At 44.8% G+C, this 21,671-nt stretch overlaps 6 protein-coding genes across 6 annotated transcripts; 3 read left to right on the plus strand and 3 right to left on the minus strand.

Moving 5' to 3' along the window:
- The first annotated feature begins 1,604 nt into the window (after nucleotides 1-1,604).
- F5891DRAFT_1002535 (uncharacterized protein) lies at nucleotides 1,605-3,069 on the plus strand. The gene is made up of 6 exons (XM_041360252.1): nucleotides 1,605-1,823; nucleotides 1,877-1,917; nucleotides 1,971-1,993; nucleotides 2,042-2,190; nucleotides 2,312-2,840; nucleotides 2,892-3,069. The coding sequence occupies exons 1-5, from the start codon at nucleotides 1,701-1,703 to the stop codon at nucleotides 2,831-2,833; spliced, it is 858 nt and encodes a 285-aa protein (XP_041232052.1). The 5' UTR covers nucleotides 1,605-1,700; the 3' UTR covers nucleotides 2,834-2,840; nucleotides 2,892-3,069.
- A 1,045-nt stretch (nucleotides 3,070-4,114) lies between these two features.
- Nucleotides 4,115-4,905, minus strand: F5891DRAFT_1002550 (uncharacterized protein). Its single transcript, XM_041360253.1, has 2 exons — nucleotides 4,400-4,905; nucleotides 4,115-4,351 (listed from the first exon to the last, which is right to left on the minus strand). The coding sequence occupies exons 1-2, from the start codon at nucleotides 4,623-4,625 to the stop codon at nucleotides 4,197-4,199; spliced, it is 381 nt and encodes a 126-aa protein (XP_041232053.1). The 5' UTR covers nucleotides 4,626-4,905; the 3' UTR covers nucleotides 4,115-4,196.
- A 332-nt stretch (nucleotides 4,906-5,237) lies between these two features.
- On the plus strand, nucleotides 5,238-6,129 carry F5891DRAFT_1181889 (uncharacterized protein; the record flags this gene model as incomplete). The annotated part of the gene is made up of 4 exons (XM_041366079.1): nucleotides 5,238-5,374; nucleotides 5,439-5,542; nucleotides 5,590-5,657; nucleotides 5,695-6,129. 4 exons carry the CDS (start codon nucleotides 5,238-5,240, stop codon nucleotides 6,127-6,129), a joined length of 744 nt encoding a protein of 247 aa, XP_041232054.1.
- Nucleotides 6,130-12,119: 5,990 nt separating this feature from the next.
- On the minus strand, nucleotides 12,120-12,488 carry F5891DRAFT_941530 (uncharacterized protein; the record flags this gene model as incomplete). The annotated part of the gene is made up of 1 exon (XM_041374348.1): nucleotides 12,120-12,488. A coding segment is annotated over one exon (369 nt), but the record flags the coding sequence as incomplete, so codon positions are not given.
- Nucleotides 12,489-14,019: 1,531 nt separating this feature from the next.
- F5891DRAFT_1181892 (uncharacterized protein) lies at nucleotides 14,020-14,971 on the minus strand (the record flags this gene model as incomplete). Its single annotated transcript, XM_041366080.1, has 3 exons — nucleotides 14,020-14,406; nucleotides 14,452-14,774; nucleotides 14,824-14,971. The coding sequence occupies 3 exons, from the start codon at nucleotides 14,969-14,971 to the stop codon at nucleotides 14,020-14,022; spliced, it is 858 nt and encodes a 285-aa protein (XP_041232056.1).
- A 1,091-nt stretch (nucleotides 14,972-16,062) lies between these two features.
- On the plus strand, nucleotides 16,063-16,741 carry F5891DRAFT_928205 (uncharacterized protein; the record flags this gene model as incomplete). The annotated part of the gene is made up of 3 exons (XM_041373909.1): nucleotides 16,063-16,193; nucleotides 16,244-16,515; nucleotides 16,572-16,741. Coding segments are annotated over 3 exons (573 nt in total), but the record flags the coding sequence as incomplete, so codon positions are not given.
- Between the last annotated feature and the right edge of the window lie 4,930 nt (nucleotides 16,742-21,671).

The raw sequence follows: 21,671 nt of genomic DNA on the forward strand, positions 1-21,671 counted from the left end.
AATGAATGCGACGAAACCCTGACCTGAAACGGCTGACTTTTAAACACAAGTCTAGAAATGATTATAGCGCTGGCTGCCATCCTTTTGTGTTCTCCATTAATGTGAACCAAATATATCGCACCCCCAAGAACAGGAGATCGCGTTATCGCATACTAGTAGACATGGGGATATTTGTGTGACAGCGTTGAGATCCCAGTGGGCCAATGCTCTCTGCAGAAGGAAGTTCCCAGAAGAGTCTGTTGCTACGTTTCCGAGTCGGAACTTGGAGATTTTGACTCGAGTGAAGTATGAGGTCGGGAACTGGGCCTGATAGCATTCGACTAGATGAAAATGACTCACTACTATGTTTACCGCCGTAAGAAGTGCAGTGCAGCGTCCTGCCATAGGTGCGGATCATGAGCTATCTCCCCCTGATTCGGGAAGCGCATCAACGGCACAAGTACTAAATGGCAAATGGCGGTGATCCGAAAAGATTTTTTGAAGAATTTCTGGACCTGCATCTGAAGTTTAGGATGCAGCCGAGCAGAGTTTACATACAGCTGCATGATTTTACCTTGAAAATAGAGACCGAGATCCCAAGCTGCGGCCACTGACTCAGATATGTACCGCCCTGCTGCGAAAGGTTGATCGTACCGGACAAAATGCTGTTGGGAGCGAGCGGTGCGTGGCAATCAAAGCGGCTTGTGCTACCGAACTAGGACAGCATCAAAATTCTGATCCTATGAAAATATACGTGATTTATATGGTGAATTGACAGTTGTTCACATACCAAACAGCACGGTCAAATCTGAGTTTGAGGCTATTGCGGAGGCACCAACTCTTGTCACTTACAAGTTGAGCAAAGCCGAAATGAAGCGAAAACCAGCGCGGCACGGAGGCAATAATATTATGTTGATGTTTCGGGTCCCATAACGTGAAGTAAGGTTAACATGTAATACTTATACACTAGCGGGGAATCATATGGTTTCCTTGAGGCAATGTACCAATCTAGATCCTAGTACGTCAAGAGCCTCATGAACAAAGGTTGATAGCAGACTCGCCGGATGATGATTTGGAGGCACAGTTTATTTTTTTTTGAGCGTGCGGGGCTGCCAAGTAAGGTTCCGCGGAGAGTGAAACATGAACAGCCGAATGACTTGCGGACACTCTGCCGTGAAGTGAAGGAAAGCGAGTGCATCGACAATGTTAGCGCCGACGGAGCAACAACAGAGAATCCACAACAGACCTCGATATCGACTCAGTTTGCCGACACTACCCCAGTTGGTTAGTCGTGAACAATCACAGTGAGGCCGAATTTACAGTCCGCTCGGTAGACGTATGTAAGAGTATGCATTGAGAATTAGATAATAGGGAGCAGCTCACACGGAACAGGCTCATCAAATTCAATGTCCGACATCGGCAGTGGCGGCAGTGGTATCCGATTAACGAATTTACTTGGAATATGATAGTAGAATGTGCTTGATCAGTCAAGTAGCTCAAGTGGTACAAAATCGAGTGCTGTAGACGAAAATCATACATTCACGAATAGACCAATAGTAAACTAGCTGCCACTCAACTCTAGAATAGTTCATTTCTCATCGCTTATCATTTTAAACGGCAAAGAAATCAACTGGGTTCTAACTTTTAAGTACTAGTACTGTACTGACTTGTGACCCCTCGCGGCGGCACGCGACCCCCCACTTCTCCTTTGCCTTCATGACATGACGATCGTCGACGAGAATGATCTTATTCGCTTGCTCAACAGTATCCAAGAACTTTCTGACGAGATTACGCAGAACCGCTCTGTATCATTTTCACTCCATGCCTCAGCTGGTGCTATAAAGGTTTTGCCTCCTTTTAGTAAAGTCACAAACTCTCGATTGATATAGAACCTTAGACTCAAGCGGCACATGCCCAGACAGGGTTCGTCCTTCGTAGGTGGGAACATGAATGTCGAGCGGTATCTGTAGACTGGACTGACCATGCCGCAGGTTCAACCTCGACAAGGTTCAAGGTTTGTCCTACTCATTGCTGATCTATTTTACTGGACTAATGAACGCAGACGTGTACGATGGAGAACTAGAGCGCATGAACGCCTCTCTTGCAGCTGAGAATCAGACGCTGCAACACGACAACAAACAACTTGGTGCGCTTATTCGAGAGTACGAGCAGACGCTTGAAAGCGTAATGAGTGCATTCCGCACAAGAGCTGTACGTGTATATATTCACGTCATGGCAGTTCTTTGATAACCGACAAAATATGACCTCTTTCTTCCCTTGCCTCGATCCGCCGCCCTATGTACATGTGTTACCCGCGGTAATTAATCTGCAGCGTGACGTCCAAGATCACGAACTCGCTCTCATTCGCGAGTACGAATCCAAGCTTATTGCCAGGGAATCGGAAGACCTTCTCCGTGCACTGTCGGCTAGCACTGCTCAATCCGCGGCCCTCGGGCGGATATCGAAGACGCTTCGCCATTTCATGCGCGTACTGAATGGCGAGGATGCCGAAGTTGCTGATACTCCTTCGCCTGAAGCAAAGCAAGGCGATGCGGAGGAATTTGATTTCGAAGAAAAGAAGGATTGGTCTCTTGAGAGGGATTGTGAGCTCGCACGGTTGGAACGAGAGAATTCTGTATTGCGGAGAATGCTGAGGATGGAGGTATATGAAGTCGAGGCTGACACTAAATGGAATGTTACAGATTATGCAGTAGACAACTCACGCCTGTTCGGATCACGTCCTGGATCAAGCAAGCATCCTCCTCAGCCTCTGCAACCACAGAAGAAAACACTAGGTGGTCCGCCAGGCACAGTGGGACCGTACGGAACGTACAAGAAGGGCAAATCAGGCTGAACAGAGCGTGAGGCTTTTCTCTCATTAACTGGATATCTGTTGACAATCGCTTCTTCAGTCTATCCACTTTCTTCGTTTTATTATTTGTGGACTCTTATACATTCATACTGTGATGCAATGGCAGGATGCTCTCAATTCTTCGATATGTCTTTACGCAAGAGCTATATCGAGCCGGATGACACGAACAGTTCATCGTACGAGCAGTGGGGTATTTGAAATTTTGTGTGCAGCTCAAACTTGGCCCGAACCTTACTAAATCTCACTCGGTGATATTCGTCAGAACTGGTTTCTCGCTATCATATTTCTGCTATGCAGCTCCAAAACAGAAGAGAGATCGAATCGGTTATGCCGTGATTGCCAATAGGCTGGGGCAGTCGTAATTACCTGAGTGCCATTAAATTTATGTGAGCATAGAAGGACAAATATAAAATACATCCATTCATTTGGTAGGACTCATAAGGCACGAGTAGGCATCTTGAGTGCCAGAGCTGATCCAATGCTGGCAGGTGGGCTAGGAGCACAGGAACCAGCTATCCGTCCATGGCCACCATGCTTCACTGGGCAACCTCGAGATCCATGGCCACAACCAGTTGCAACTCCTGCCATGATGCGCCGTGGGCAGTGTTCTGCCGGTCAGTGTACGTTTATCAAAGTTAACGTACGTTCAGCCGCGAACTTTCCCATGAATGCAAGTGAACTGAACTTGTGCAGTGCCAGATGTCCTGCTTGAATATCAGATAATCATATCTGATTGGACGATGAAGCAGGTTCAAAGTGCCGCAGTACACGGTGCGTCAACAATCGCAGAATGGATAGTACTCGACTACTACTACTATAACATCTGGTAGCACTGCTCATTTATCTACTCGTCAAGAACATCATCAACTTGAGGAAAGTCTGGATCATCAATTCCCTCGGCATCTAAGTCAAGAAGCTCATATAACTCAAGCTCAGCATCCAAACCTCAATAGCGACTTTATAAAAAGATCCCAACCATTCCTCCGCACGAGAATAGTTGACTAAGTCACTGATAGCAATGCGGGAGAATGAACCACTGGCACCGGCAGCACCAATGGGGACTGAGTGCATTGATTCTGTGGTGGAAATCTCCTCCTGAACAGCTCGGATAAGGTCTGCTGCAACATCACTTATCCCTCGCCTCTCGAAAGCGAGGCTGCGTGGTTCCCGTTTGCTGCTTTCTCCTGATAGATTGTCGCCAACTGCATGAACTACTTGAGTAGGCTCTGCTTTGCCAGTGGCCTCGGTGTCACAGTACCGGCATTGAAGCCACTTCTTGACCACATCGTTGCGTACATGCTCTTTGTGAACATACATCTTGAGTTCTGCCAGAAGGGTGAGTGTCTCAGTTGAGAGCCAATTGCGCCATTTTGTATTCCAGCCGTGCTTGCGAACGGACATCCTCAGAGTGCAATGCACAATCATGCAAGTGACATAATAGTGTTGTTGGCCGACTGATTAACCAGGTGCGTTGAGGATCATTCGGGCCACTAGCCCAAACTAGTACATTAAGTTAGTAACAGAAAGCTATAAAACAAACTTGCATACGAGTGCCTGCTATTGCCACTTCGTCCCTTGGTGCATCTCGCTGGCCCAAGTGTACCTGATGCTCATCCATTGCCTGCTCATGTGCAACACATTGCTCATAGAGCCTTGCACACACTACCTTTGCCTTTCCACCGACCATCGAAGCTGGGTCTTTGACAGCATAACCTGGGTGCTCCACAAAGTGATCCCACCACCATGCTTGGTTTGATCTCTTGCCGATCTTCATGGTGTGTCAAAAGTCGGGAGTCCATCTTCAAGTTCTAAGCCTTAAAACGTACCCTTGAACCGAACACACGAAAACCATGCGTTTATGTGAGTAATGATATGTGAAGCGGCACGAGGATAATCAAAGATTCTAGCATTGACCAGATATAGTATAGTTCATTACAGTAGGACCAGGAAACTCCTGAAAGTCGTGTTCAGATGAACGTCGACGAAGTTCGCCAGCTTTCCCATGCAATCCGGTCAATGACCGTGAACTTGGTTCACTGACTGGCAGAACACTGGCTGTGGGACACAGTGAGGAGCCTATCTCTAGTATTGATGATTCTACTGGTAAGTTCAATCATTGCGGACCATCGGAGTCCAAAGCTGCCATGTAGTGCCGATTTTTTTCAAAAATTTGATATTTCATGTGGCCACTCTGAGACCCATTAATGACACAATAAAAATCTTCTCAAGGATGTAGACTAGTTAGCATGATATACACTGGGAGAAGAAGAACAGTCCACGCACCACTTGCCTTATTGAGTGGTGCAAAATCAACCAAGATGCTTGACTGAAAATATTCTTTGATTCTGCCAAGGATGCAAAGGAGGAAGGGCGCACATGTCAGCAAATGACCACCCAGAAGAACACCTATATGCAGCAGCTTGCAGCAGCTGTTTTCACAGCTGATGAAGATCCAAAAGTCAGGGAATATTTTCAAGCATGCCCTCTCGCTTTTGTGAAGCCCATTCAAGGCCAATTTACATCGTGAGTTTCTGCCAGTGTTCTTATGTCTGTCAGTGCCAACCAGGCTACTAACAAGGTGTTTTAGGCTACACAAGAAGTATAATGAGATCAATCTACAACTTGGTCAGACTGGTGCTGGACTGTCATTTGAGGAGCTCAATGAGAATGAGAAAACAAGGATTCTTCTTGGTCAGTAAACTCTTTCTCTCTGGGTATACACTCTAACAATTTTGTAGACTGCCTCTTGCAGACATTCCCATGGTGGGTTGATCTCCATGGGTGGTGGAGAACAAATCCCACCTATGTATGATATGTCATTTTCAACCGCTGACCCAGGCCAGGATTTCAAAGCTGAGGCATTGGATGTCTTCGGCAAAGGGAAAGGGAAAGAGAAAGAGATGGTCCTGGATGATGCAGATTGCGAGGATGATGAAGGAGAAGATGCAGGTCCTCTCAATGAGGACCTTGAGCCAGGTGAAATTTTGGATAGTGAGGCCTCTAAGGATGATGATCCTAGGTTGTACATGTTCCATGGTGATGAAGATCTAGGCTGGGATAGCCTAAGTGATACCTCTGGCTCTCCATCTTTGAGCTTCCCTTGCCCTCCACTTCCCCCAACACCATCATCTGGTTCTTTGTCCCATTTTCAACCATCTGACCTTCCTATCATTCACCACTACCAACGCCCACCCATCACCTGTCTCAACACAAATGTTCCCAATGAGATCTTCCTTAACTCACCTGAAGCAGTGGATAGGCCCAAATATTTGTTGTAATCTGCCAATACCACTGGCAGCAAAGCCAGAGCTGTGTCTGTGCAGATGGATACCTCTGAGGACTCTGACGTGGCTGCAGGCCACATGATGAAATCACTTACCATGCATTCATGCAAAACTAGCCTTGGCACTCATACTTCTGGCAGTCACATATCATCTGATCAAGACTCAGATCAATCACCAATTACATCTCATAAATGATAAGTATCTCACAAATAGCCACAAGACCCAACAACTGAGCTCACTATGAAGCTGAATGAGGCGTCAGATACACTTGTTTGACACATATGTAAGGCATCCACAGTCAAGGCTGACCACAAACACCTCAAGCTAGAGACCCACTTAGCAAGCAGAGAGCTGAAGATGCACAAATCTCATGCTGAGTGTGAACATGGACTACGGAGCACAATAGCCATTCAAAACCATGAGCGTGTAATGGCAGATGAATGGATGAAGCAGCTGGAGTTGGAGATCAAGCTTGAGGAAGTGAGGTTACAACACTTGAAAATGGAAAGAGACTTGGCTCATCAGGGTCCTGGTGCTGAAAATCCCAACTAGTTGTTTGATGCTCATTCCGCTTTCGTTTCTCTTCCCTTGCTGTTATCAATTTAGCTCGCAGGTTCTTTACTGCATTCTAGGCTTGTTTTTCATTCAAACATTGTGATGTATGCTAGAAAAATTCAATGTGTATTGGTTGCATCTGCCACACCTTCCTCGCATCACTCATTTCATCCGCCACACTTTCCTTGTGTCACTCATTTCATCCACCGCACTTTCCTTGCGTTGCGGTCCTTGGGTAAATTTACTGAAGTACATATCCATGACTTGTCACTATTGATATTGCAGTAACTGGCCCATTAGTGTGTTTTGAAAAATCTGTCTGTCAGACCCAATAAAACCTTCATCCCCAGCTCCTTCTTCGGCATCATACCCATCCTCCTCTTTCCTGTCCTGCACTCTATGACTCCACTGCCCTGCTTCCTGGGCAAAATGATCAAATGTACCAGTACTGCCAAGCTGTTCCTCAATGTTGATGATCATATTATGCAGAATAAAGCAGCAACATGTCCACATGTTCACTTCATCAAGGTCTTTTTGTGCCTGTATTTGAACTTGAAGTTCACGAAGGGATTGAAATCGGCCTTCCAAAGAACCATAGCAATGCTCGGAGTGAACACAGACCTGCAGATGTTGAGTTGACAGTTGTGACTTGAGAATGGTTTGTACTACTACCTTTGACAGGTGATAATTAAATGTTTTTTGATTGTGTGTCAATCTACCAGCAGCTGGTCAGTTGAAAGGTACAACACATCATAGGCGAGCACCATAGGCTGAATCTGCCCAGATCCACTTGTTTCCCCCCAAAACGTTTGCAGATGGTGTGCAATTCGAGCTTTTGCAAACACATTTGAGTCATGCACACTCCCAGGGACTCTGATCACATAATTGACAATATGCAGGTTGTGGGGCATGATTACAGCCTTTGGAAAATGTTGGTTTTATTTTCTCTGCTCTAACTCATGATGCACTTGGGCTGATAGTGAATAATTTGATTTACAGTCATAAAATCCCTTGCCATGCCACCCAGGCTTCTGAAACAGGTTGAATGGTGTGCCATCAACACTAAGAAATCCACCCCTCCACTCCAGACAAGTTTGTTCTTCAATCCAGTCCTTCGCTCTCTCTCGCTCATTTTGATCATTGTGATCAAGCGGATCAAAGTGTGTGACATCATCATGGTGCTGAAGGATAGCAACCATGACATGACAGTGACAATTGTATACTGTCCTGACTGAGACACTGGCCCAATCTGCAATATCTTCTGTTGTTGCAGCATTTCCGTAGTGGCTGACACTATTCAAGAATACAGTAAGCTGTATAGGGACTGGTAATTGAGGGTTGTGTGAGTTGTTATAGAATATAGGATGATTGATGATTTTATTGACAATCTCCATGAAAACAGAGAGATTGACATGAAGTTTACAACAGAACTTCTTGGGTTTATCTAGTGCCTACTCCTCAAGAAGATGTAGCTGTGGGGCACAGCTAGATTTTGGTTGCACGAAGAGGACCTGGGACTTTTCCACTTCATCAGCTAAGGCTTGAACTGTATTACTAAATTCAATGAAGGGACATGAGGACGTCAGCATCTCCATTGCACTTGTAGATGTTGCAAATGAGAAAACCGACTCACTAAGTGAGGATTCTGATGATGTGGACATGCAATCAGAACCAGAATCATCACTACTATCATCCAAGTCTTCAAGTCCTTCCATGGTGAGTTTGATGAGTTCAAAGTAGCGAGCATATTGGAGATTGAGCTGCTTGGCATGCAGTGCCTGCAAGATCTGTCGTCGAGCTGATGTGTGAGGCATGATGCATGCATATGATAGCGATCTTTGCAGTACTTATCTTATCATATTGATCATATTCTGGCGGAGCTTGAATACCTTTGAATTTTCTTTTGGTTGGATGTTTCTAAAGGTTCATAAATTTAACTTTGAGACCCACTATTGATGTGCCTCTGACTTACAAGAGGAGAGCTTTGTTTTGATGATCAAGTGTCCAAGTGCCTCAACTTTCAAGTAAGATAGGTGTCACTCTTATCCACCACCCCTTACATAATCAGATTGAGAGCCTTACTATTGCTCAAATTATAGACACATAGATTCATTTCTGATATAACTGGATCCTAGGAATTTAATAGTAGTATAGCTTGAATTGCTAGGAAGCAGAAATAAAAAATCTTCAAAACTGGAGGTCCAAAAAAGTTTTGTCTTATTATGTCAGAAAGTAATTTATAAAGGCTATGGGGTGCAAGGGAATAATTTTCAAGTTTCGGCACACCAACATTTGGCCGCTTATATAATGCATCACATGACATATACCTAGGCAGGACTGTTTTTTTTGAAGGCACCAAAAACCAGTGATATTACCTACATAAAGTATCTCAAAATGTCACCTTGAAAAGTATGTCACTTCCTGTGGCCACATTTGCAATTTCTATCAAAAATTTCATTGAATAATACTGGGGCGTGGCAAAATTTTGATGATATTACCAAATGAGTCAGTACACATGTGATATGGACACAATGGAGAGAAATATCATTGAATGCCTTGATGATTAGTACCATTACTTCAAATTCATGCACAATATAGTGTTTCTACATGTACTAATCACACATTTGTTCTGCAGTCTCTCGATCTCAATGGTTTAAAATTTTTCCATTGAAGATTTTGCTGTTTTTAGGGTTAGGGTTGTGATTATATAAGGGGTGGTGGATAAGAGTGACACCTATCTTAGTTCTATTCAAGTGTATCTGCACTTAAGTTAACATTCAGGAGTATTAATACTACTTGGCTATTGTAGAAGGCTAGTGATGCATCCTTGTCATTTATCCCCTTATGAACATTTATGACTTCAGTAGTAGTGCACTCCTGCAATTGCATCAGTAAATTGCTTGAACTTCCTTTTTTGCAACTTGCCACCAGGCAATTCCCAAAAAGGAGTGGAACAGTTAGTGTTTAAAAGTCCAGTTGCTGGACTGCAAAAAGACTGGCAACTGGACTGGACCGCAGGTTTAGTTGCCTCCCATCAGTCCAAAAATGAAAAACTGATGAAAACCGGTTGCAATTGGTCTTTTGTAACCCTAAACATATCCTATATATTACTGTATGATAGTGCTAATTGAGGTGCATTTATCACTGGTTTAAGGTTTCATCCTGATACAGAGATGTGTAATGGCTACTCAGGAGAGCAGCCTAGGGAATTCCTTCCTAGGCCTGAGATGGATATTGACTAAGTTGGAGAACTAGAACTTGATATGAGGACTTAGTGTGAAGACTAGTGTGAGGACTAATATGATATTCAGACTAAGGAAATACAGGAGTATCTACTGGGGTTTATATACTAGAGGCAAGTCTGTGCAGATCAGTAAGCAGAGGGGTAAGGCTATGTACGAGCATGTGGAAATATATTAGAAAATAAGACAGATCATAGGAAATGAACTTGGAGATGAAAGTCATACAAGGATCAATAAGCAAAATGGAAACAGAGATAACCAAAGACCAGAGATAGGTGATTACCATAAGGGGATGAGTGCTGATTCAAGGCTTGGGTTTGGATATGAAGCATAGGTCAGATCCGGAGATCCGGAGATCTGGATATTAGATGCAAGAGTACAGAGATCCAGATGGATAGAGGATTAGGTCTGGAGACATGGACAGGGGGTCCAGAGGTCCGGATGAGGTATGGGAACATCATCAGATGTAGGTCCAGAATGCAGAATATGACAGTATCCCCCTTTTAAGGCTGAGCCCTCGAGGCTGAAGACTCAGGAAGTCCAGAACAGAGATTGTTGGTATATGGCAAAGGACAATGATGGACGGATTCCGGAGGATTGATTCCTATGAGCTAAAAATTTCTGGAGATCTCAGGAATGTTCCTGATACACGCATGGTTCATTATTATGCCTAGTACTTCATCCAAAAACAGAATGTCATAGACAGTGATGAAGAATGGCAATGGGATGTGAAGACAAAATGGGTTTCCAGAGCGGAAGACTGGAACACTTTGATGATAATTCCAAAGGTGACTGGAAGTCCACAAAAAGTGTGGGAAAGTTGGAGGAAGCTCACAGAGTGGAGGACATCATGTCAGGATAGTGGAAATGCAGCAAGTGTAGGATAAGAGGGCAAGAGTGGATGTGGAAATGCAGGTCTCTTTTTGATATAACAGAGGAGTTCTGTGAGACATATCTACCTCCATGAAGCAGAGCTTGTACTGAGGTGTAGCTAAGGATAAGTGCATCATCCTAATTGTGGAAATTAGCCCCTATGACTGGAAAATGATTGGAGATGTAATCACATGATGACAGATGAACTTCTGGAGTGCAGGAAGTGAGGAAGGAGTGTTATGAGGCATGATTTCTTTTGTCTGAAGGTCTGGGGTTGAATGGATTTCAATCTGTGACATGTACTATCACTCGAGCCAGAAGTGTGTCAGAGGAATCTGCTAGATATGACTGTGTGCTTCTGGAAATTGGCCCCTAAGACCAGAAATGTTCCAGAGCATGGATTGCACACTATGAAAGGTCATGGATGGAGTTTCTAGGTGCACTGAAAAGTCATTGCAAATAGCAGCATTTTGCATCTGGTGCGAGGTTTCTGATAAATGTATATGGTAGATGGAAATCCTTATGATGGGACAGATGGATCTGAATGATCCAGAGTAGGGCTATGGCGTAGGAACCAACAGGATTTGGACGGAAGGATGTTGATAGCGGAGGAATGGGTCAGAAACATGGAGATCAGAAACACAAAGGGTCAAAAACATAGGGTCAGAAATGCAGAGGAAGGATGGGAGTGCAGAGAGTATGTCTTTCTGGAATATTCAGTATCCATTGGTACAGCTGCTAGAGCAAAAGGATAGCTAGTGTATAGGCTCATAAAGGACAGAGTGAGCTGTTTGATGGGCCGGAGATTGTGTGGATTGACAACATCTGCAAAGACATGATTTTCTGATGAAACTCCAGAAAACATCTGAACTATGGTAAGTTACATGGAATGAAACACAAATCAAGAAAACACAAAGCAAGTCATAAACCTATATGAGCTACATGTCCGTATGATTCCTTCATTTATCCATGGTCAAGCTACACTCCTCAGCCCTGAGCTTTTCAGTCCAAAACCACTCCACTGACAGAATTTATTGCAGATATGCTCCTTCTCGAATTTGCTCACACTAACCTTAATATTACCATCCCCAAACATGTCCTTGCCTCTGTTAACTGTGCTAGAATTCTAAGTTGAGCAAGATTTGAATGAGACACAGGGGGAAACATACGGGTGAGTCAGAACTTGGGGGTCTGTCAAAAGTTCAGAGTTGCCTGTCAACAATAATCATGCTCTCATTAACTCACTGATTGACCAGAAGAAATGTACGCACCCTGATAGTCTGAAATAAAAGCAAGACTGCCAGTTTTAACATATTAGATGTGTTGTGTGCATGCCAGGAACTTGGCTATTTCATAGCCAGGTTTGTCTGGGTCAAGCATTGGTTGACAGTCCATGTTATGAATATACTTCAGGAAGTTGCTGCTAATCAACTCTTCAACGAGGTAGCCATACTGAGGGATGTTCACCTTTGATTTTTGATGAGATGTAGTAGGTGGTGGTTGTACATATGACACAGCTAGACCAGCATCAACAAAGCACAAGTGAGGGATATCAAAAGGTGGTGGTTCAGATGAACAGTAAAGGCAGTGGTCAATGAAATCATATGCGAATTGAAGAAGTGACCCAGCCCAGTACAGTACATTTGCCTCTCTGAAAAGCTTCACCATCTCATCCTTTATAGCATATCATCCAATCGTAAAATTGCCAGGTGCATTGCTGCTGCCTGGGGGGTAGTTCTTGTAAAATGGGTGTTTGACTGCCACATTTTGCTGTGGGCATGAACCAAGTTCAGTCTCTAACATGGTTGGATATGCTGAGAAAAGTATCAGCCAGCCAGGGTGCGCCATTTTAAAACCTCCTGCTCCTATCATCTTTATTAAAGATGTTTTGACAGAAAGCATGCCAGCCTGGCTTGACTCAGGATCAAGTTCAAATGTGCGATGCTGTTTGTCTTTCAGGATGTCAGAGAGCACATGGTTTTTGATGGGAAAAAACTGAATTGTTTTGTTAATGAGAGTGAGTACTATAACTGGAATCAGCACTGACATAGTTAGTGATAAATAAATTTACCTTGTTGGACATCTAAGTCAGCAGTGCCTCCAAACTGCAATGCCTCCCTAGGATGTTCATGGTGTAGATGAGGAATCTTGACTATAGGTGAAAACACTTAAAACTAATGGGTGCTCTACAGCAAGACCAGGATATGAGACAATGACTCGACCCAAAGGACAACCACTGAGAAAAGTTCCTCAGTAATAAAATGGAGGGAAACTCTATGAGCTAGGTGGACACTAGCAGGCGTGAGAAGATAATGTGCACGAAGGTGCGCGAGATGCGCGCATGAGCAAGAGGTTCGAGGGGCGCGCGCACGTTAGCGAAGGCACGTTCTGAGTGATAAGGGAAAGTTTCTTTAAGGACTAGTAGAGGTGCAAGTGATAGTCAATGGAAGGTATAATTAAATTTTGAGCAAGGAGCAGGACTATACACTTGTGCAGTATACTGAGATAAGGGGAAAGATCCTACCAGAACCAAAAGAATCCTTCCTCTATTTAAGAAGGGAGATTATGCTATGCGGCACGCTTCGGAGCACACTCTCAAACCAAGTAACCATATCAACTCTAAATATAAACTAAGTTTGAACAGACTTTCTATATGCAAGCGTGGACATTGGACCAAAGGATTTGTTAGTTCAATGAAGAGGTAAGAATAACACACCAGCAAATCAGCAAGGACATGGGACGAATGGACAGACAGTAAGAGCGTGAAGGCCTAAAGGGATGCACGTACATAGGGTGCGCACACGAGCGCATATGACTGATCCTTTAGATAGGAGCTGGAACATGTAGGAGGATTATATAGTTCATAAGGCTGTATATCTGGCATTGAGAGACGCGAGTCTCTACAATGGTCAGGAGATTTAAAGGCTGGTGCTGACTTCTTATGAGGAGGTGACGACAGGGGAGTGTCAGGAGTGCTGTCACGTTCAAATGTCCTTTTGAAGCTAGGGCCAGATGATACAGCAGCATCAGCAGCATTGGAAGACTCGGCTAGTGGGGGATTAAAGAGTGGTTGGTGAAATGATGTACTGCCAGACGAGGTGCTTGCAACAGTGCAAGTAACAGTGCAAGTGTGGATAGACTCGAAGACATCAGTGTGATCTTCCAAAGGAGGTACCATCGTGGATCTGGTATGAGGATGAAAATCTCAATTTTCCTAAGTATGAGTGAGTGGTGGTCCTGTTTCAGTAGGTAGATAAGGATGAACCCGAAGTTCTTCAATCTTTTCAAGCCATGACTCATACTCATCCCACTGAGCCATAGGCACGACAACTGACAGTTGAAACTGTTTGGTCTTGAATACCGAAATGCATGGGCCTTTAGTATGAGAAGGTTGGACACATTGTTTGTAGAAGTAAGTGAAATTTGGTGGATGAGTTGACAAATCCACCCATCCCCCATCATGAATGATAAATTCATCCTCGCGCCATGGAAATCCCAGTGCAAAAGCCGAAATCTTTGGCCTGACCATCTCAAGAGCCAGGGTGACGAGCCAGGGTGTATCAATCTGAGTATCAATATCCTTCTTGCCCTCACAGATGTTCTATGAACTCATTAGCTAGGGACATTCATTTATATGTATACATACCCCAAAGGAAACACTATGGCCGCCCTTCCTCTTGTTGCCACCTTCGTGAATGGCCGAAATCTCTAAGCTGATGGTCTCTGCAGAAGGAATGGAGTATGCCTGCTTAGCCCAGCACTCCCACTCTGCACCATACATGGTATGATGGGCTGAGTACCCTGGAAGGCCTAAAGAGTAAGCAGCAGGGCATGCATCATGACCATGGAGGCCTGAGCAAGATTGTTGGACATGTGCATCACCATGGTGCCAGCTAGAAGGGATGGTCACATTTGATCCTACCCTGTGTCTGAAAGATGTTGCAATAACAGGAGGTGGATGCATGGATGCTGGGAAATGTTAATGATAGAAGATGTGTGAGTGAAAGCAGAGACAGACATGATCTTTGTGCAGCATTGACCGATTGTTGGATTATGCGAGGGTCGGGAGCATGTTCACTTGTGGGTCTTACTCCGGTAGCGAGCTTCAGCTCATAGTGGCGGTTGCATGGCCTGCAGACAAAGCGACTGGCCTTCCCAGGAACCATGGTGGCAATATAAAGGCATGGATCACCTTTATGAATCTTGGTGGTGTAGGATGGGCGTTCACATGTGCAATCTTGGTCTGTGAAAGCATCTTCTGTAAATTGTATGATGAGTTCACTGGTAGACACCATTAGCAGAATTGAATTGATACTGTAAAAACTGCAGGACATACTCATGGCTTAAATACCGCAATGTCACCCTCAGAGATGGTAGGACATAGACTGACTGTATCCTGTGCATGGTGAGTGACTGTATTTTATATATGGTGAGTTGCAGCTCAACTCAGAGGAAATATACCGGAGTCATGATAATGATGTGGCTAAGGTCAGGGTTCAAGGTGCTATCTTTATAAAGTTCTTGACATATTACCTGCAGGATTAGGGTTGCTTGGACCTCTGTTCCCATTCTCTCCAGAGTCGTATTAGCACTGCTTAGACCTCTGTTCCCATTCTCTCCAGATGGGCTACTTTTAAGTACTAACCCAGATGTGAAAGGTAAGTCCTTATTAGACGCAGGCACTCCTTTCTTACCATCAAGCATATTCATACAGCCATGCATGGTCATGCTGCTGCCAGTCACACTATCATTGCCTCCTGATGCAACTCCCTGGTCCACATAGCAAGAAGACTTGACACCTCAAAATGTAATTACCATTGCTATCACCATGGGTGCCGGTCTGGTCAACAGCTGGTGAGTTACAGAGTTGCTTGTGCGGATAAGCATGCGCTGATTGTGTGGATGCGATCATACAGACAGGTATTTAACAGTGCACTGCAACCCATGATTAACTAACATTCCAAGTCACCGATGCCTAACCAATAGAAGCCCACTCGTATGCACTTATTTCCATTCAATGTGTCCAAACTGACAATAGGTTTAGCACCATTAGATGAGATCACGCCCCATATTCTCCATCTATGGAAGGCACATCAGAATGATGGGCAAATCATTCACACTTTGTGGGAGAAGCACATTGATACAGAGCATTATGGCATTGGGTATGTACAAGGCAACTGCTCACTATTATCATCTAATCTATATCTTTAGGCTCACCAAATTTAGAGAGATACAGGAGAGCATAGGCCTCTAATGTACTCATCAGCAAGGCCATATAATAGAGTCTATCTGTGATGCTATGATTAATATCAGCCAGATGTATCCGAAGGCTGGAATCCAAGAAGTGATCAGTCTTCTCTGTCATGAAAAGAGCATGAGTGTCTCAAGGTCATTTTTTTAGTTCTTTCACAGTTGTCAAGATCTAATTTATAGTTTAGGACTGTAGTCTCTTCGTACTTCACCATCTTCGAGCCTGAACTTGTACGTGAACGCAAGGCTAGGTGTCTCAAGAGGAGGCACTTCTGGGCTGCCAGTGTCAACAACTTATTCACTGTCAACCAACACAACAAATGGTTAAGGTTTGGTCTTAGTCTTCACACTGGGATTGAACTGTTTTCTGGATGTATTATGTGGATCTGTGTGTGGCATTCTAATAGAAACCCGCAGCTGATATTATCATACTACCTTGATACCGTCAAAGAACTTGGTTGTGAGTCATCATCATCCTACTACTCAAACACACCAGCTAATATTGTACCACTATAGACATGCCACTTATTACTCAGAGTGATTTAGGTACCAAAAATTTCGGTATTGCAAACACTCAAACTCTTCTCCACCAAAACTACAATCCTGACCTCCAAGGAACACTCCAGCACCACTGGATGTGTTCCAAAAAAAATGACATGCCAGAAATTATGTGGTCTCAGCTACGATGGACCGGGGGTCCCAAGGCATAGACCAAAGGAAGAGACATAGACAAGAGGCAGTTGGTCCTTCGGCGATAGCCATAGCTTAGTCAGCGACACGCGCACATAGCCAAACTCTGTTCATAGTGTAACACATCATCATGCATCATAGAGCTCTCCCCTCACTGCTTTCGTCCTAGTCCATCGTGGTGAACAGAGAGAATCCGAACCAGCGCGATATTGCATCACACACCTATCACACAAAAAAGCACGCAGAAGAAAGAAGCATTAGCTCGCGGTCTAGATTTTAGTCATAGAATAGAACATAGAAGCTCCCAAATAGAAGCTAACGAACCATTTACAGAAACATACAGTCTTATTACGTTGCAACTCACATCAAAAACAACACCAATTACAAAAAAGAGCAGTGTTCATCTTACTCGCATTTACGTTTATATTTGATGCCCAAAGCTAACAAATTGAGACCCAGAACAGCAAAAGGACAAGCGGTAACCAACGTTCGTTTAAAAACGAACTGGGAACTCTGGTCAGAAAAGACATCAGCAGCATCATCTCCTCTCGATACACCAGATCCATCAGGACACAACACACCAAGTCACTGTAGCACATCATCACTAAGCAGCCTCTCGGAAGAAGACGAACAGCAGAACAATCAAGTCCCCTTCCCAGAACTAGAAGTCCAAAAATTAGACATCTACATACCATCGTCCGAAGTCCAACAACCACGTCGTCGCACGAAGACAGAGCAGCTCACATCCATCTCCACAGTACCGAATTACAATCTAGCCGAATTCTTTGCACTCGCACAGTTAAAAGCCGTCATGCCTGTAGAGACCCCGCAGATATTTCACGGTGATGGAAGAGCATCAGAAAATCCGGCGGATTTCCTGAAATCCTTCAATCGAGCAATGCGTCAGCAGACAATAACAGACAGCACCGACAAATTAGACGCTTTTGGTGATTACCTCGGAACAAGTTCACAAGCAGAACGATGGTTCAAAGCGTTGCAGTCGAAAGACAAAGCGACATGGAATGCATTTGTGATAGCATTCGAGAAACGCTGGCCGCCAGTCCAGATAGCGGAAAAGACAAGAGCAGAGTACAAGAAAGAATTGTTAGAGCATATACTACGAGAAGAAGACGTAGGAAAGAAGAAGACGCTCTACGATAGAGAATGCTGGACGCACGTAGCATGGGCGATGAAGACGCTTCAACTCGCAACAGACGCAGGCATCGAACAGAGCACGTCGATGATATGGCAAGTCTGCAGTAAACTGCCGGACATCGTAAAGGATCTATTGAAAGACGAAGAATATACCAAGTGGGAGGAGTTCACGAAAGCGGTGACAGAGCTCAAGGGAAGTCGGCTTGTAGAGAAACAAGAACAATACCTCAAGCAATCACACGAGCTCAAAGCGCTACGCGCAGACCTAGCTCGAGTCCAGACACGAGCACCGCAGCAAAACCCAATTGCAGCATTACAAAGTCAATTCAATAGAATGTCGATTAACCCCACGACACCGCCAACGCTTCCGACAGCGAACAACACATATAACCGGGTACCAGCAGCAACCAATCGTCAGAACGCACAACCAATGTATAATCGGCAACCGGCCACAACGCAACAGCCGTTAGTAGTAACAGAGGAGATGAAAACAATGGTCAGGCAGTTAGTCCAAACGATGCCGCAACACCCGGATAGCGCAGCAGGAAAAGCAGCATATAGAGCGCAGCTCGCACAGTGGAACACGAGATGGGGAGAGAACGCGAGAGTCACACAAGAGACAGGATACCCACTAAAGCCGGGCACGGCAGCCATCGCATCCAGCGAATGCTTCGCGTGTGGGACACATGGACACAACGGACGGGATTGCCCGTTACCGCCGAACCACGAAGAGAGGCTAACGCGCAAAGAAGCAGCGTGGAGAGCAATTGTGAGCAAGACGCTGGGCGCATACAACAGAGCAACGGCCACACCGATATCACTAGTCATGAGTAACGGCTACGAGGAGACACAGTTAGAAGCGTGGATTGAAGAGATTCCCGAACAACAGGGAAAAGCGGACGGGTCGACGTAAAAAAGAACATTACGTCGACCCAAAGTCTCAAACACATTCAAGCCGGAGTCGAAGTCCTTGCATGCGAAGAGGCAACATGCGAGGACAACTCTAGGACCATTAGCCCCAAAGTTTCTGCTGAGCGCGTAGCTAAGGATATCGCATGTACTACCGAACTTCACGACGCAATCGAAACCGATGACTTGTATTCGGTTGGACACCCGGTCGTCACAAAAACTCAGTTAAAAAATGGAGAGGCAGTTCCGTTTGCTCACCGAATAGAGCTAGAAGGTCCACAAGGAGAAAGAGTCAGAGTACGAGCGATATTCGATGACGGCGCAATGACCAGTGCAATGTGCACGTCGATCTTCGAGAAGATCAAGCACAGATTGGGAAACTGGAGCGCATCAGACAAACGATTAAAGATGGCAAATGGAAATATAGTCAAAGCAATCGCAAAGTGGACGGGAATGATTAGGATTGAAGAAGTCGGAGTGCGGAGCACGTTTGAAGTCTTTGACAGTGGCGGAAGCTGGGGCTTCTTACTAGGAAAACCGACACTTCAAACATTAGCAGCAATTCACGAATACGAAACGGACACAATCGTGATAACCGACGGAATCAAAACAGTCGCAATAGAAAACCAGATAGCGGACAAGCGGATGTTACAGAGAGCAGATGCAGTCAGTCTCACGCTAGACGAGAAACAACAAAGGACGTTAGAAAACAAAACAAAACCATCAAACATCCCAATGGGCCAATGGAAGCCGACAGGATACTGGATCAGAAAGAAGAGAGAGAGCGCGTCAAAAGAAAGAACAGCAGAAAAAGAGAATAACACATCAAAGGGAGTGACAGCGGCCAGAGTATCGAGAGAACAATCAAGCACTGACACACATAATCTAACAGAAGAAACAACGAGCATCAACATATTAAACGCACAAGAAGGACCAGACGAAGGAGGAGAGCAACTATTAGAAGAACTTCCAGAGTTAGAACCGATGAGGAACGACGCGTCAATATACTCAAGACAAACGAATCCATTTAATCCGGCAAGAGTCAAAGAAATTCTCCGACAGATCACGTTCAGGAACGACCTGACAGTAGACGAGAAAAAGGAGTTAGAACAGTTTATAGCGGAAAACGCAGACAGTTTTGCACTAACGCTAAGAGAAGTAGTCCCTATTCCTGGAGCAGCGCTGAATTTAAACGTTCCAGATAACGCAATATTCAACCTACGGATACATCAACGCCCTTTAACGCCCGAACAAGCGAAGTTTTACAATGAGCGAGTAACGGACATGTTGGAAGCAGGTATAGTAGAGAGAGCATCCCCAGAACTGATTCGATGTGTAGCAACCACGGTTATAGCGCAAAGAGCACACGAAACGGGCGGTCTACCATGGGACGAGCTAAAGCAACGAATCAACGACCAACATAGAGCAGCGGGACTACAACCAGCCTATGAGTTACCGCCACGAGAGATACAGAATCCTACCTTAGAAGAAACAAGAGAAAAAGGACCGAAAAAATGGAGGATCTGTCAGAATTTCGCGCAGCTTAACAAAATAACGGAAGTAGTCCCAATGCCGCAGGGGGATATATTAGCAAAACAACAGAGGTTAAGTGGTCAACGTTACATCTCAATTTTTGACTTCGCAGCAGGGTATTATGCGATAGAAGTGCCGGAGAAGTGGCGTCCATATTTAGCGTTCTACATCGAAGGAAGAGGGTACTTTCAATATCGACGAATGCCGATGGGAATTACAGGAGCACCGACAGCGTTCTGCGATACATTAGCAGAAAGGCTACACGATTTCCTAGTGACGCACTATATGGAATTGTTCATGGACGACGGAGGATGCGCGACAGGTACGTTTAGAGAAATGATGGATAAGCTAACAGTTTTGTTCCAACGTTTTCGAGAATGTCGATTTTCAATAGCTCCGAGCAAGACAAAGCTTTGCATGTCAGAGACCGAGTTCGCAGGAGGAACGATAGGAAGAGAAGGAGTGAAACCAGATCTAACAAAGCTGACAGCCATTGTAGACTGGCGACAACCCGAAGACGCACAGAACTTAGCCTCGTTTTTAGGACTAACAGGATTCTACAGAACGTTAATCAATGCATACGCGAAAAGAGAAGGCCCACTAAGAGATTTACTACTGCAAGCACCCATAGACAGCACAATGTCCAAAACAGCGTATCGACGAGCCATGAGCGGCTTCAAGTTAAGTACTATTTGGACGCAGGAACATACTAAAGCATTTTTAGATCTAAAAACGGCGATTACATCAAGACCAGTATTACACGCACCAAGATACGATGGGTCGCACTTCATAGTGACATCGGACGGATGTATAGAAGGCTTCACAGCGGTCCTAGCACAGAGAATCAAGACGCGAACATCAGCAGGGAAATGGGTCGAACGTCTATATCCTCTAGGCTTCGCATCAAAACGGACATCAGCGACAGAAAAGAAGTACAAATCGTACTTACTAGAATTCGCAGCGCTCAAATTCGGGTTGGATAAATTCTCGAGCATCATCTGGGGATTTCCGGTCGAGATTGAAACAGACTGCAGGGCGATGAGAGACACGCTGCTGAATCCGCATCTGAACGTAGTACACGCAAGATGGAGAGAGGGAATATTAGCGTATCATATAGTGGACATAAGGCACGTACCAGGAAAGCTGAATGTCGTTGCTGATGGCCTTAGCAGAAAATGGGAAAACACCGCTCCAGTAGCAGGAGACGGAAACGAGTGGACGGTAAGCGAAGACTGGGAAGCAAGGATAGGACTAATTAACGACATCATGAACGTTACGACGGTGGACGCACAAGTAGACAAGCTTCGCACACGATTCGAGAACGAGCCA

The sequence above is a fragment of the Suillus fuscotomentosus genome (genome assembly GCF_016647785.1).
Source record: "Suillus fuscotomentosus strain FC203 chromosome Unknown F5891scaffold_4, whole genome shotgun sequence".
NCBI lineage: Eukaryota > Fungi > Basidiomycota > Agaricomycetes > Boletales > Suillaceae > Suillus > Suillus fuscotomentosus.

Bases quoted from the DNA above. Each gene is read 5' to 3' on its own strand.
- F5891DRAFT_1002535 (XM_041360252.1), top strand. From the start codon at position 1,701: ATGACGATCGTCGACGAGAATGATCTTATTCGCTTGCTCAACAGTATC. The intron at 1,994-2,041 runs GTTTGTCCTACT...TAATGAACGCAG, and splicing joins CAACCTCGACAAGGTTCAAG to ACGTGTACGATGGAGAACTA. The intron at 2,191-2,311 runs GTACGTGTATAT...ATTAATCTGCAG, and splicing joins GTGCATTCCGCACAAGAGCT to CGTGACGTCCAAGATCACGA.
- F5891DRAFT_1002550 (XM_041360253.1), bottom strand. From the start codon at position 4,625: ATGAAGATCGGCAAGAGATCAAACCAAGCATGGTGGTGGGATCACTTT. The intron at 4,352-4,399 runs GTATGCAAGTTT...TTAATGTACTAG, and splicing joins AGTGGCAATAGCAGGCACTC to TTTGGGCTAGTGGCCCGAAT.